The sequence below is a fragment of the Hakea prostrata genome, unplaced genomic scaffold (assembly GCF_041222555.1).
Source record: "Hakea prostrata isolate BN-2017 unplaced genomic scaffold, UWA_Hpros_2 contig_12, whole genome shotgun sequence".
In the NCBI taxonomy this organism is placed as follows: domain Eukaryota; kingdom Viridiplantae; phylum Streptophyta; class Magnoliopsida; order Proteales; family Proteaceae; genus Hakea; species Hakea prostrata.
This window is the reverse complement of record NW_028291131.1, coordinates 960275-974295: the sequence shown is the minus strand read 5'-3', so window position 1 is coordinate 974295 and position 14021 is coordinate 960275. Positions and strand designations below refer to the sequence as shown.

The following is a 14021-nucleotide window of genomic DNA, read 5'->3' as shown; positions in this document are numbered from 1 at the left end:
GTCGCCCTTGATCGATGATTCTGTCAATTTCTTCTTTTAGTTGTCGACAGTCATCTGTCCAGTGTCCATGATCTTTGTGGAAGTCGCAATATTTGCTTTTGTCCCGATTTCCTGGTCGAGAATGTAACTTTTCGGGTTGTTGGAGGATTCCTCGATCTTTAATCTGCATCAGAATTTCCGATCTCCTCATGGTCGGTAACCTTTCCTGTTCAGGTCGACCATCCCTGGTCGGGTTTATGGTCGACCTTCTGACAGTTGGTACTTTTCTTTATATGTTCGTGTCTACATGGTCGGATGCTCCTTCTTTCGAGATTCAATTGTTTCTGATATCTCAGCTTGCTTGTGGCATCGTTCACGGAGATCGTTATATGTTTCTGGCATGTCATTCAAAAGTCTTTCAAGTAGGCCTTCATGGCTGAGCCCTTGGTACAAGGCGTGAAAGGCTATCTTTTCATCCAGATTCTCAATCTGCATGGTCAGTTTATTGAATCTCTCAAGGAAATCTCTAATGGACTCCGTTCGCCCCTGTTTTACGGCAAACAGGGTATCTTCTCTCTTTTTGGTTTCTACTCCGCTTTGGAAACGCAATAAGAAAGTCCGACCTAGATGTTCGAAACTTTTTATTGTGCCCCGAGGCAGAGCTTGGTACCAATCTAAAGCAGCTCCGGTCAATGATGCTGGGAAACTACGGCACATGGCTGCTTCATTATGTCTTTGAGTAGACATGACAGACTTATAATGGGTGATGTGGTGTTTAGGACACTTCGATCCATCGTACGCCTTGAAGGTCGGACATTTGAAGCCTATTGGCATCTCCGCCTCCGAGACGCTTTTTATGAAAGGGTCCTCCTTTAAGACGGCGTATAACTCTTCCTTCCCGAGCTTTAACGCCTTTTTGACTGTTTCGTCAAGGTCGGCGATGCGCTTATTCATCTCGTCATCACGCTTCTTTGAACCATTATGATCTTTTTTGCCCTTTGAGGCCTTTGCTGGATCTGTACTGCTTCCTCGATCCTCGTCGTTGTTGACCGGAGGATTATCCTCCTTCGAGGCTCGAGATTTCGCCAGCTCTTTTTGAGATTGTTGAGGGATCTGGTCGATCACTGGTGGTCGATCACTGGTGGTCGGTCACGCCTGCTCCCCTCGAGACTTTTTTGTTTTTTCTGAGAATCGCCTCCTGGAGCAATTATGTGTTGTATGGCCATCCTGATCAACTCGCCTAAGGATGAGATTTCTTTTCTCATCTCAACTTGTTCCTTTTGAACTTCGACAATTTGATGTGTTGTCGCATATGGATTTGCTGGTGTGTCTGGGAGAATTGGAGAATCTTGCTGAATCTGGAGTTCGGGAATTTTTTCCATCCCACCCTGGTCGACCTCCTTTTCTCCACCAGACAACTCTTCGATTACCAAACCTGATCTCGTCTTCATAATAGCCTTTTGATCAAGTTCCCACAGACGGCGCCAATTGTTGCTACACAATCCTGTTCGTCCCTTCAGCCGGTTAAACCCGGCAAGATGAGCTCGACCGTGGAGGTCGAGTTTTCACCTCCGACGATCTAGTTAGAAATCCGACTAAGGAAGGCAAGAAAGTAATGAACAATAATAATACGAATAGTGATAATTCTATTCAGCGTACCTTTCTCTTGTGCCCCCTTACCTTTTTATAGATTTTCTATGTATGAGTTTGAGTGAGACTCAAACCCTAGTTAGGTTGTGATCTGACTCTTAGTCATTGAGTCCTACTCAAACACGAGTAGTTGAGTCGTGACTGAATACTGCTTCTTTGGCTAGAATCTTATTCAGATTTACCTTGTTATTCAGCCTTTGAACTTGTTTGACTGACCTTGACTTGGTCGGTCCGTTGGCAATCCGAGCTGGTCGGACTAGGCCCAAACCGAACTGGTTTGATTCCGATCTGGTCGCTTCAACCGAACTGGTCAGGTCGAACTAGGCTTAGACCAGGTTGAACTGGGCTCGAACCAAGTTCGTTCAAGCCTGTTTATTCTTTCCTCATCACCAAAAAAAAAAAAAAAAAAAAAAATTTAAAAAATAAAAAATTGTTTCCTACCCAACACCCCCCCACAAAAAAAAACACACCCACCCAACACCTTCCAAATATAAAAAAAAAACAAAAAAAAAATTAAAAAAAAAAAAAAAAAAAAAAAAAAAAGGAAACTAATTTTTTTAAAAAAATATTTCCCTCAAAAAATAAAAAACTTGATAGTGAGTTTGGAAGTAGTAGTATCAATCATGGAAATGATTTGGCTACAACCGCTAACTTATCTCATGAATTGGCACAAGACAGTGGAAATGAGATAATATTGACTCCAAGTGGAAATGAGAATCCTTTACGGAAAAGCAAAAGACAAAGGAAAGCTAAATTTTCATCTGATGAGTGGATAGTCTATCTTATAGACAATGACCCTCTCACATATAGTGAAGCAGTTACTTCTCCGGATGCTGTCTTTTGGAAAGAAGCTATAAAGAGTGAACTAGATTCCATTATAGCTAACCACACTTGGGAATTGGTAAATCTTCCTCAAGGTTCAAAGGTGTTAGAAACCAAGTGGATATTTCGAAAGAAATTGAAACCTGATGGTTCCTTAGATAAGTTTAAAGCCAAACTTGTAGTCAAAGGTTTTAGGCAAAAGAAAGACATAGATTACTTTGACACCTTTGCTCCTGTAGCAAGAATAACCACTGTGAGAGTTCTCATGGCGATTGCATCTATCTACAATTTGGTGATACACCAAATGGATGTAAAAACAACATTTCTAAATGGGGAATTGGAGGAAGAGATCTACATAAGACAACCAGAAGGTTATGTATCTCTTGGTCAACCTAATAAGATTTGTAAATTAGTCAAGTCATTGTATGGGTTGAAGCAAGCACCCAAGCAGTGGCATAAGAAATTTGATATTGCTCCTCATTTCGAAGGGTTTTAATGTCAATGATTCTGAAAGGTGCTTATATAGTAAGTTTCATCAAGGAAAGGGTGTTTTTATTCTATTTTATGTAGATGACATGTTGATCATGGGAACAAGCCTAGAAATAGTTAATCAAACCAAGAAACTGCTATTGTCTTTATTTGACACCAAAGATTTGGGCACTGCTGATGTAATTCTGGGAATTAGAATCATCAGAAAAGAGAAAGAGAAATTATACTCTCTCAAGCTCATTATGTGGAAAATATGCTTAAGAAGTTTGGTTTTTATGATTACTGTTCGTTCAAAACTCCTTTAACTATGGAAAGTAATTTTCAGAAAAATATTGGAGAACCAGTAAATCAGAAGAGATACTCACAAATTATTGGATCTATAACTTATCTGATGAACTGTACTAGGCCAAATATTGCTCTAACAGTTGGAAAATTGAGCCAGCATACTCATAATCCTAGTAAAGAGCACTAGCTTGGAATTTAATGATTACTTCGGTATCTTAAGGGTACTATGCATTATGGACTTCACTATAGTGGAAATCCCTTTGTCTTGGATGGACACTGTAATGCTAATTGGATCTCAGATTCAAGAGAAACACTAGCTACAAGTGGATATGTGTTTATGCTAGGTGGAGGAGCAATCTCATGGAAGTCAGTTAAGCAATCATGTGGAACATCTTCTACGATGGAAGTAGAATTTGTAGCTTTGGAAAAGGCTGGAAGTGAAGCTGAATGGCTTAGAAACATGATTGCAAATATATCTCTATGGCCCAAACCAATGCCACCTATATCGCTGCACTGTGACAGTAAAGCAGCTATAGGAAGAGCCAAGAATCGGGTATATAATCGCCAAAAGAAGACACATACATCTTTGACATAATCTTATAAGGCAATATATTGATGAAGGAACAATTGCAATTGATTACGTGAAATCAGAGGAGAATTTAGCTGATATGTTCACTAAAGCTATGCCTACAAGAGCTTTTAATGAAGCACTTATGGGAATGGGATCAAGACCTGTGACATAAGTCATGTGACGGACACCCAACCTATGTGAAGAAGTTGAATCCTGAATTAGATTCAAAAGGTAAGCAACAAAGTCACTAGATGACCTGTTTGTACTACTATACCCATTCTGAATAAATATAGTAAAGTAGTACCACCATATTGTTGATAGGATGAGTGACTGACTCTTAATCAAGCGTAGCTCACTAAATGTGGGGGTGTGTCAGATGTGGTGCACATCTAATGCTGACCTAAACAGATATAGAGGGTGAGGCCGCCTTTAGTTGGAAATGTTACACATGCAAACTTCCTTAAATATCTGTGAGACCAAGATTCGAGACAAGACCGATAAAATGTCTATTTCTCTTTATAAAGGGGTTGTAGGAAGGTCGACCAATTGGATATGAATGGTGGAGTAGCCAGCTACACTGAAGAGGATAGGTTCAAGAAGTCAGACTTCACCAGTACTATGTAGCGTGCTTTATCAGATCTATTGTAGATTCAAGTCCGAAAGATATCTACAACGAAGTGTCCTATTGTGTTTAATGTGTCCACTGCTGTTTGAGTCTTTAGCCTTTGTGTTTGAAGTTTTAACCATTGTGGGGGATTGTTGTAAATATGTTTAAAACTTATTTTATATAAATATTTGTTTTAATTGTGTCTTTTATCCATGGTTTTATTAAGTCCCACATCGGGTTGAGAGGATCTGATTATATGGTTTATATATAGTAAGGGCCCATGTATTATTAATTTGCTCGAATCCGATTATATATATATATATATATATATATATATATATATGACTTGGGACTTGGGACTTGGGACGTGGGCTTTAATCCGGAAGGCCCATTTTGTCATGGGCCTTATTCTAGAAAGCCCGCTGCTGGGTGATTACGTGGAGATGCCATTAGAGAGGCACTCTCTAGTAGGGAGGTTAGCTGGATAGGTACCTTCTTGAAGGGAGTTGAGCTGAAAGGTACCCTCAACAAAGAGAGGTGACCTTACCCTTTCACCCACAGCCTTTGGAGTTCTATATAAAGCCATTTCCGAGTTCATTCTAAGTACGGAATTTCCTCCTCCTCTTTCTGTCTCTCTCTCCCTGTTGTTGTTCTGCCAAGCAGTGAATATTACCTGATACACCTGAAGTAACCTTTCTGGGGTGCAACCTTAAAGGTTGGGATGACTGATCTTGGGGTGAAGACACTGTAGAACCCGTATTGCACAAATCAGGGTGTCTAAATACCTTAAAGAAAGTACCTCTAGTACGTTTCAGTTCATTTGACAATATTGTGAGAACAAAAGTTCAAGTATATTTGCAAATTCCTCAACAACGTTTCAACAGTACTTCCCATGTCTTCAACTTCTTGTAGAAGGTAACGTATGAGGATGGATTTATTAAATGCATGGCGTGTAATTGAGGGACTTATTGCGCAGCAATGTAGAAACAAATTGAAGGTGAATTTGCCAACCAATGGAGGTTCCGGTGAGTCTTAAGACGAATCCAATACTGACAGAGGTAGAGGAAGATAGGACTCCCATCGTGCATATTAGAACCAAGATTAAGTTGCTTCAGAATGGACTCTAGAGGGTTTGAATAGACTCATCTCTCAAATAAAATTCAGAATTCAAATCCTGAAGAAGATGAGGATCCATTTCAGATTTGAAAGTTGTTCGATGCTTTGGTAGACTCTATGAGAGATGCAGATAAGAGTCCTTTGATGTTGAATTCCTAAACCAACCCCCCCCTTCTCTTGGATCCTCTCTAGGGAGGATATCACCCATAGAGTGCGGACTGAGCCCTAAGAGAATGCCACGTGTCCGATCCAATATAAAGGTTATGATAAAACAGTTCCTTTTTTACCCAACTTCAAACCCACGCTACTCTGCTCCCCCCGCTCTTCTGGATCCTCTCTAGGGAGGATATCGTCCATAGGGTGCCGAGTGATCGCTAAGAAAATGCCACTTGTCTGATCCAATCTAAAGTTTATGATAAAACAGTTCCTTTTTTACCCAACTCCAAACCCACGCTACTGTAAAAAAACAAAAACCATACTAATAACCCAAAACTCGATTTAGTTTCCAAGCTTCCCTTCACTTTCCAAATAAAACTCAACTGAAATAAACGAAGAAGAAGACCACATTGAAATCGCTCCCTTCTCTTTCACTAGAGTTCAAATAATACTCAATTGAAAAAAACGAAGAAGAAGATGACGTTGAAATTGTAAAGCGGCTTCTTCCAGAAGATTTTCAGAAAAAAAGAAGTCGTTGAAATAAAAAAAATAAAATAAAATAAACAAGCTGAAGTCTTCCCCAGACCATTTTTTTAATTTTTTTAAAAAGTGAAGAAAAAGAAGAAGAAAAAGTTGATTAGAGCTTTCTTGCAGAAATTTTTAGGAGAAAAAAAAAAGAATGAATGAAAATTTAAAATTCAAATAGATTTCCCGCTCAAAGAGTGTTCGGACCTAATGAAGAAGATGGAGACGAAACCTGCAGAGGTGAGAAGCAGGCTAAAGAAGACAAAGCCTGAAGAAGACGGACAGATGATTTGAAACCTGGAGGGAAACTCGGAAACTAAATTGGGTTTGGGGATATTAGTCGGGTTTTAAGTAGTGTGAATTTTAAGTTTGGTAAAAAAATGAGTTATTTTATCATAGTCTTTAGATTGGAATTGGACACTAGCATTTTCGGAGGGCTCATTGGGCACTCTATGAGCGATATTCTCTAGGGCCCATCAAAACTTGGGTTTGGGCACTGAAGGTGTTACACCCATGCAATCTGGAATTCCAATCTCAATTGGCTACATAGTGATGAATGAGACCAGAGGAGATTGAAGGGATGAAGAATATGACTGAAGATTCTGCTCGTCCTAAGAGCGGTCACCCAAAAAAGAAAACTAAAACTAGAAATACTTCGGTGACCCTAGCTGAGAATGAAGGGACAATCTCTATGGTTCTAGATGAAATTCGATATGTGTATTCTGGCCTCGCATCAAAACAAAATTCAGTGCAACAGCACCATTCCTTTGCGGATGGGGTTGTTGATTCTTAGCCTTCTTAGTGGTTCTTAATGAAGGTTCTACATTGGAACATCAGACGACTTCGTAGAGTGGCGTGAAGGCATGCTTTGAAGCTCTTTCACTCGCAACACCAACCTGACATTTTATGTCTCTTGAAGTAAAGGTAGACCCAGCAAAGTCCCCGACTTCCTTCTAAACAAGTTGAGGTTTGATTGCAATTTTTTTCATAATGAACCAAGTGACAAACAGCCGAATATATGGTTGTTCCAGAAGAGGTTGCATCTTCAAATCCCATCGCCTGTGGCGGTTGCATCTTCAAATCAACATCTCTATGTTCAGATTAATTGGAATGGACTTATCGTAGGGGTTTCAGTATTTCATGCGAATTGCCTCGAGCAAACTGTAGGCAGCTGTGGTTGGTCCTCATTTCACTTCCAATGAACGTAATGTTGTGGGCTGTGAGGTCCTGGTAGAATGCATGGTGTCGTCAGGAGTGTTCGCGTGAACGAACTCAGATGGATTTATCTAAGAATAAACGGTGGAAACTCTTTGTGATTCTATTTGTTTGCTTTGAAAATTCAAAGTTTTGGGTGACCAAACCTTATTGCGTTGGTGCTTGTGTTGACTTCTTATTGCATTTGTTTTCATCTATTCCTGATTTATCCTCTTGTAATTTTCTTATTTATTTAGATGTAGCAACAGCATAACTGATCAAATTTCTCATTTTGACAAAATGGGTAACTCGGTTTATTGGCCATCACGCAATCATCATTGGAAGAGCAATACCGTTGGGGTGAAGGAATGCACATTGATTTCACGCCTTTTGAGTCCTAACTTACCTTCCCCTTTTCGTTGGTTGAATATATATATAAATATTTGCAGCTAAATCTAATTTTATAAATTTGAACATTATATTAAAAATTAAAGATCATCTATCCATATAAGATATTGGAGGAAACTACAGGATATCTAATTGATGGCAGTAATCTGAAAGCTTTACTTTATAGTAGCTGATTTTCAAGCAATGGTTGATGCTTGTGAGCTGTTGGAGGTAGGGACCTCTGTAGAAAGTTTAGATGGACCAATAATTGAAGAAGGGGAAAAGTTCTTGCTCTGCTTTACAGGAGTTGCTGTAACTCAGAATTAATGCTGCATTTATTCAATAAGTTCAGACAATTGGTCTCCTCCACCCTGGCGTCAGATCATAATCTAATTCTTTTACTTGAGGACAAAAGTGAACATCCTCTTAACATTCCCTTTCATTTTAATATTTGTTGAATGATTGATCGGCATTTTAAAAAGTTGTCCAAGAGGTTTGGCAGACTCCAACAAATAGAGATCTACTTTTGTCTTATGTCAGAAACTCAAGAAGTTAAAATTTGCTCTCAAGGATGGGCTGGTACAACCTTTGCAAATATTTTTTCTAAAATTAATGAGGCTCAAAATGACCTTTAGGAAGTGCAGGTGATGATTGATTAGAATGACATGTCTAATGAATTTTTTATCAGGAAGCAGTGGCAAAAACTAGAGTCTTCACTGCTAGAAGATGGCATGATATTTTACTACAGCAAAAAGCAAAACTTCGATGCCTCAAAGATGAAGATAGAAACTCAAAATTCTTCCATTTGACCACCAAATTAGAAGAACAAAATAATCAGACTCTCATAGACAGGACGGATGAAACTAAATGACCATGTTACTATATTTTTTGTGACTTTTCACAAATCATAGGAATAAGTGGATCATTCTAACTTACTAGAGATAATCCCAAAGTTTTATCTATTTCGGATTAAACGTTCCTGTACTCGATTCCACTTGAGGATGAAATTAAAAGGTTAACTTGGGATTTAGACCCAGAAAACTCTCCAGGGCCTGATGGGTTTCCCTGGAGTTTTTGCAAAGAATGTTAGGATTTGGTTCATGTTTGTTTTTGTTTTATTGTTCGAGCTTGCTTCTTCTTCTTCTTTCTTCTTTCTTTCTTTCTTTCTTTCTTTCTTTCTTTCTTTCTTTCTTTTTTTTTAAGGAAAGATTCCAAAGGAATAAATAATTAATTTGTAACTCTCATACCAAAAGGGGGATGTAGTGACCTTAGACAAGCTAAGACAAATTTGTGTGGGGATTTTTTCTGTAAAGTGTTATAAAAAATTATCGCCTCTAGACTAAGCACCTTGCTGCCCCAAATTATTTCTGAAGAGCAAGATGGGATCTAGAAAGGGAAAATAATGTTTGAAAAATATTACACAGCTTATGAGGTGTCCAACATGCTCTTTACATCAGTTAGAGGGGGTGGTATGGGACTGAAATTGGATGTCAAAAGGCCTATGACTCCTTATCTTTGAAGTTTCTATTCGATGTTCTATCACACTTTAGTATCTCCATTCGGTGGCAAGAATGGATTCGTGAGTTATTGACCTCTTCTAGGATTTATATGCTTGTCAATGGGGATCCAGTGGAGTTTCTTTTGTGTTGAGAGAGGTTTGAGACAAGGTGACTCTATCTTGCTTCTTTGTCTCTTTTTGCCAATGAGGTCTTATGTAGGGGGTTGAAATCTTTGGTTGAAAGGGGTAGTTGGCTCCTTAATTTGCCTGGCCCAATAGGTGTTACTATTCCATCTCACTTACTGTATGCTGATGATATTCTTATTTTTTGGATTGCATCTTTGAAATTTGTGAAAAAATTGTTCAAGTTCTTAGAAAAGTATAAAAAGTTTTCAAGAATAGGGAAAAAGCAAGTTATTATCTAGAAGAATTCCTCCTCATAGGAAACAACAGATTGTAGACTTGTTGAAGATTGCAGTGGCAAAGCTCCAAACTAAATATATTGGTATGGAGGTATTCAAAGGTAGGGTGAATTTTGATAAGGTGCCGCCTGTTTTGGGTAAGATTAAAAAAAAAATTGCCTCTAAAGATGGAAGCGGAAATTATCTCTCAAGCAGGAAGATTGGAACTAATTTGATCAATTATTGTAGGTATCCCTGTCCACAACTTTTTGGTTTATTGGTAGCCTAATAGCATAACCAGAATAGCAAAAAGGTGGATGACGAAATTTTTATGGTCTAGTGATATGGAAGTAATTAAAACAATTAGAGTGAAATGGGAAAGTGTCTGCAAACCTAAGTCAAAAGGTAGTTTGGTCATTTGGCATTTGAGGGAAGTTAATTTTTCATGTTTGTGCAAGTTGGCTTGGTTTATATAAAACAACAAGTCTCTAACGATGAAATTCTTACGACATACGTTAATGGATACAAGTGAAAATCTCAGAAGGTCAGTGGCTAGCTCTTCCATTTTGGGTGGTCTCAAAATGGTCTAAATGGTCTGGAAATTTATAAAAGAAAATGAACAATGGACTATAGGTGATGGCAGGAAAATAAAATTTTTGATGGATGGAGGGTGGCCCTTATTCCATTGATGCTGGTTTAGAGTTGGAGCAACTAGTAAGTCAATTTTCTTCAGCAAAACTGGTGGAATATATACAAGATTCACATTGGCTCCTTCCAACAGTTCAATCCCCTAGGTTATCGGAGGTTTTTCAGTTGATTCAAAGGGTTCCCCTCCCTTCTAAAAAAAAAAAAAAGGATGTGTGTCATTGGGAAGGAACCCCAAACGAATAATTTTTTAATAAAATCTGCTTGGGAGTTAAGCAAGAAAAGAGAAGCAAAGGTGGGTGGGCATTTGCTCATTTGAGATGTGCATTTTCTGCCAAACAATCCCTCTTTGGTTGGAAAATGCTTCATGGAAAGGTTGCAGTTGATGATTTAATAAGGTCTAAGGGGGTGATGCTAGCTGCACATTGTGACCTATGTGGGTTGGAGTTTGAAGATCTAACTCATCTCCTGCTTCTTTGCCCTTTTGCTTGCCATTGTTGGACTCACTTAGCATCTACATTTGATGTCATTCTGGAAGATAAGATCGAGTCTTTACAAGAGGCATTGAAATGGTGGCTGCATCAGTCAAAAAGGTGTGAGTTGGGGAGAGTTTGGTTGATAGATGCATCTTGGTTCCATAATATATTTGGATGGTGCAAAATATAAAAGACTCTGAGAATTGTCAGCATTCTCTAGACTGGATTATGTTTGAAGATCGTAGGAATATGGGATAGCAAACCTTTTCTCGTGTTGGAAGGCATATGACCAAGGTAAGCTCCAAAAATCACTTTCTTTGGGTTTGAAAATATGAATTAGTAGCATAGCAGTTTCTAAAGAGGTTTTTATAATCCTCCTGGATAAGGTTGGGTAAAGCTAAATATAGATGACAGTTCTATAGGAAACCCAAGAAGGACAGGTGTAGGAGGCATCTTTAGGGACCACATAGCAAGGGCCATGTGATCTTTTAAAGTTTGTTTGGGTGTAAAATCAAAATTTGAAGGTTGAGTATGTTGCGTGCTTAGCAGTTGTTCAAGAGGCAGTTGGGCTTAGAAGATTCTTGAGAAATCTCAGCCAATTCTCACATGTAAATGATGCGGTGCTGCTACACACTGATAGTATGACAACATTGGCTTTTCCTAAGGGTGCTAAGTTCCATGGAAAAGCCAAACACATAGAGATATGATTGCGAAGGGAGAAGTTATCTTAAAGCACATCTCCACATCCAACATTGTGATTGACCCATTAACTAAGCCTATACCAAAGGATGTGTCCCTATCACATTTTAGGAGTTGGGTCCTTGGACATGGATAATGTTTTCTCCTATTTTTCTTTTCTTTTAGTCATCTTCTTTTGGACATAATGAAATCATTTTCTTTTATGTGCATATTTGACGCATGTTTATGATGAGTGAGTTAGTATATTTTTATAAAGATGTTACCAAGTATTGAATTGACCCACTCACATGGTTAATTCATCTTGGTACTTGTGGATAGCAAGCAAGATGAGCCTATGGGTTCGTTGGGCTTTAGGGGGATTTCAAACTAATGCCAAGTGCCTTAGTTGGAACTAAGATGAGACCTTAATGGTCGAACATAGAATCATCACATTTTTGTGTTGACTGTGTTTTAGCCAAATGTGAATCTTTTATAATTAGTCATTGAGCGATTAATTGTAAAAGAATCAGGTTAGGCGCTTTAGGTAGGGACTGAACCAAGATTCGTATGGCATTTTTTTATCTTTTGTGAAATGCCCATATCAGTGGGAATTATGCCATAGCATATATGTTTGTTGCATGTGCTAAAGTCAATGATTATGAGAGTGATTGAATGGTTCCCTGCTTCGTCACTGTGTGAGTCATCAGGATCACATTTTGTTGATCATGTTTATACCCTTCACCTTAGACTATGCCACGAAGAGGACACCCAATGATGCTACTTTAGCTTGTTCCTTAGGATCACGGATGATGCAGCCTAGCAGGGCAAGACTGGGAAAGCAATTGGGGATAATCCAAATGGCATGAGGGCTATGGGAAAACATTTCATTTTATACCTAACAATGATATGACTCATTGCCCGGGCAACTTGTCATTTGACAAAGTTATGAGCACATCATATAAGGATAGTTCACATTGCTCATTATGAGGGATTGAGAGTGTGGAACTGAGTATAATTGAATTGTTTAGGGTATAATGAGATAATTTCGAGTGATGTGCTATGTTGGATATAGCATTCCTACCCAAGATTCATCTATTAGATCGCATGTTCCATTTCCACATTAAAAGGATTAGAATTGATGAGAGAATTTGGATGTTACTCATTGTGGGTATGTCCCACTACAATTTGCACCAGAGGTGGTGGCAAAACTATTATGTAATCCAGGGTGACTATTCCTCTATTTAGTTGAGTCTAAGCTGGATTCTAATATTGTTTTCATTCACTTAGTTGAGTCTAAGTAAAATTCTAACTAAGGAATTAGGGTTGAGGAAAAATATTATGAATAGAGGGATAAAATATCAAATACATGACTGGGAAAAGAAGAAAAAAAACTCTTATTCTCTCTGATACCAATGTTAATTAAAATCATAAATGATGAGTTTTAGATCCATTGCAGTCAAGATCACTAAGGTAAATAATCTAGAATGCCTCCTTCATGATTTTAATTAACAAATTCAAATGGTCATATAATCAATCAAACTTTATTTTTACAATTGATTGTTTGTACTTGGACATAAGGGTGTCAACTATGGACTGAAATCATGTAACTGTACCGGACCAAAACCGAATTTGAAAATTCAATCCGGTCCTATTCCGGTTTCAGCTGCACATACCGACAGTATAGACCGGAACAATATCGAATTCGTGTACCGGAGGTATGTGCCGCTTGTATCGATTCCCATACCAAAAATCCATGGTTTATTGTTGTAATTTTACACTTTCTTCCTCCAGTTTAGTTTGCCCTAGGCTGCGACTCATTCACTCTTCAGACTCTTCGTCTCTTCGAGTCTTTGCCTCTTCGGTGTCTTCACTATCTCAGTATTTCTCAATCTCTCATCGTCTTCATATGTAGTTTAGTTAAATTGTAATTCTCTCAATCACACATAGTCTCATCCTGAATCAGAGCAAAAATCATGAGCCTGAAGAGCAGAAATTGTTTTCGAATTTATTTTTGTTTCAAAATCTGTGTTTGTGTCAAAATAGAAGTTCACTCCTCCTCTAACTCGGTGCTCTATACTCTATAAGTAGTTACATTTAGTTCCTTCACTTTCTACCTCTTCATTCTCCACTAGTATCTCGATTGAACCTGCTGCGAATTCTACTCTGCTTTGCAACTACTGTGAATTTATCTCCAGGTATCTCTTCTAATCTTTGTTTAAACACCCTGTCTGTCTCTGTTATGTTGTTAACTTCTATATTAAACAGTATTTGATTCTACATTGTAAAATTATTTCAGTTAACAAAAGTACTCAGTAATAGCTAGGTTACAGAAACAGTGAGTGTGAGTTTCCTTGTATGTTTTTTGTTTGTTTTAACTTTCTAGTTTCTCCCATCACCGAACCATCTTTTAACTTTCTAGCTTCTTCCATCACTGAACCATCTTTTAACTTTCTAGCTTCATGTTGAAGAAAAAAAATGTATTTCCATCATTTTCTTGCTTTCGAATTTGTTTCTCTGTTTATCTCTTGATGTTTTGTTGATC

General features: G+C 38.2%; 1 protein-coding gene across 1 annotated transcript; it reads right to left on the bottom strand.

The window, feature by feature from the left end:
* Positions 1-282: 282 nt before the first annotated feature.
* Positions 283-933, bottom strand: LOC148999395 (uncharacterized). Its single transcript, XM_089141202.1, has one exon. It carries the CDS (start codon positions 931-933, stop codon positions 283-285), a length of 651 nt encoding a protein of 216 aa, XP_088997328.1.
* Positions 934-14021: the final 13088 nt, after the last annotated feature.

Excerpts from the sequence above, each read along its gene's own strand:
- LOC148999395 (XM_089141202.1), bottom strand. The coding sequence starts at position 933 with ATGAATAAGCGCATCGCCGACCTTGACGAAACAGTCAAAAAGGCGTTA.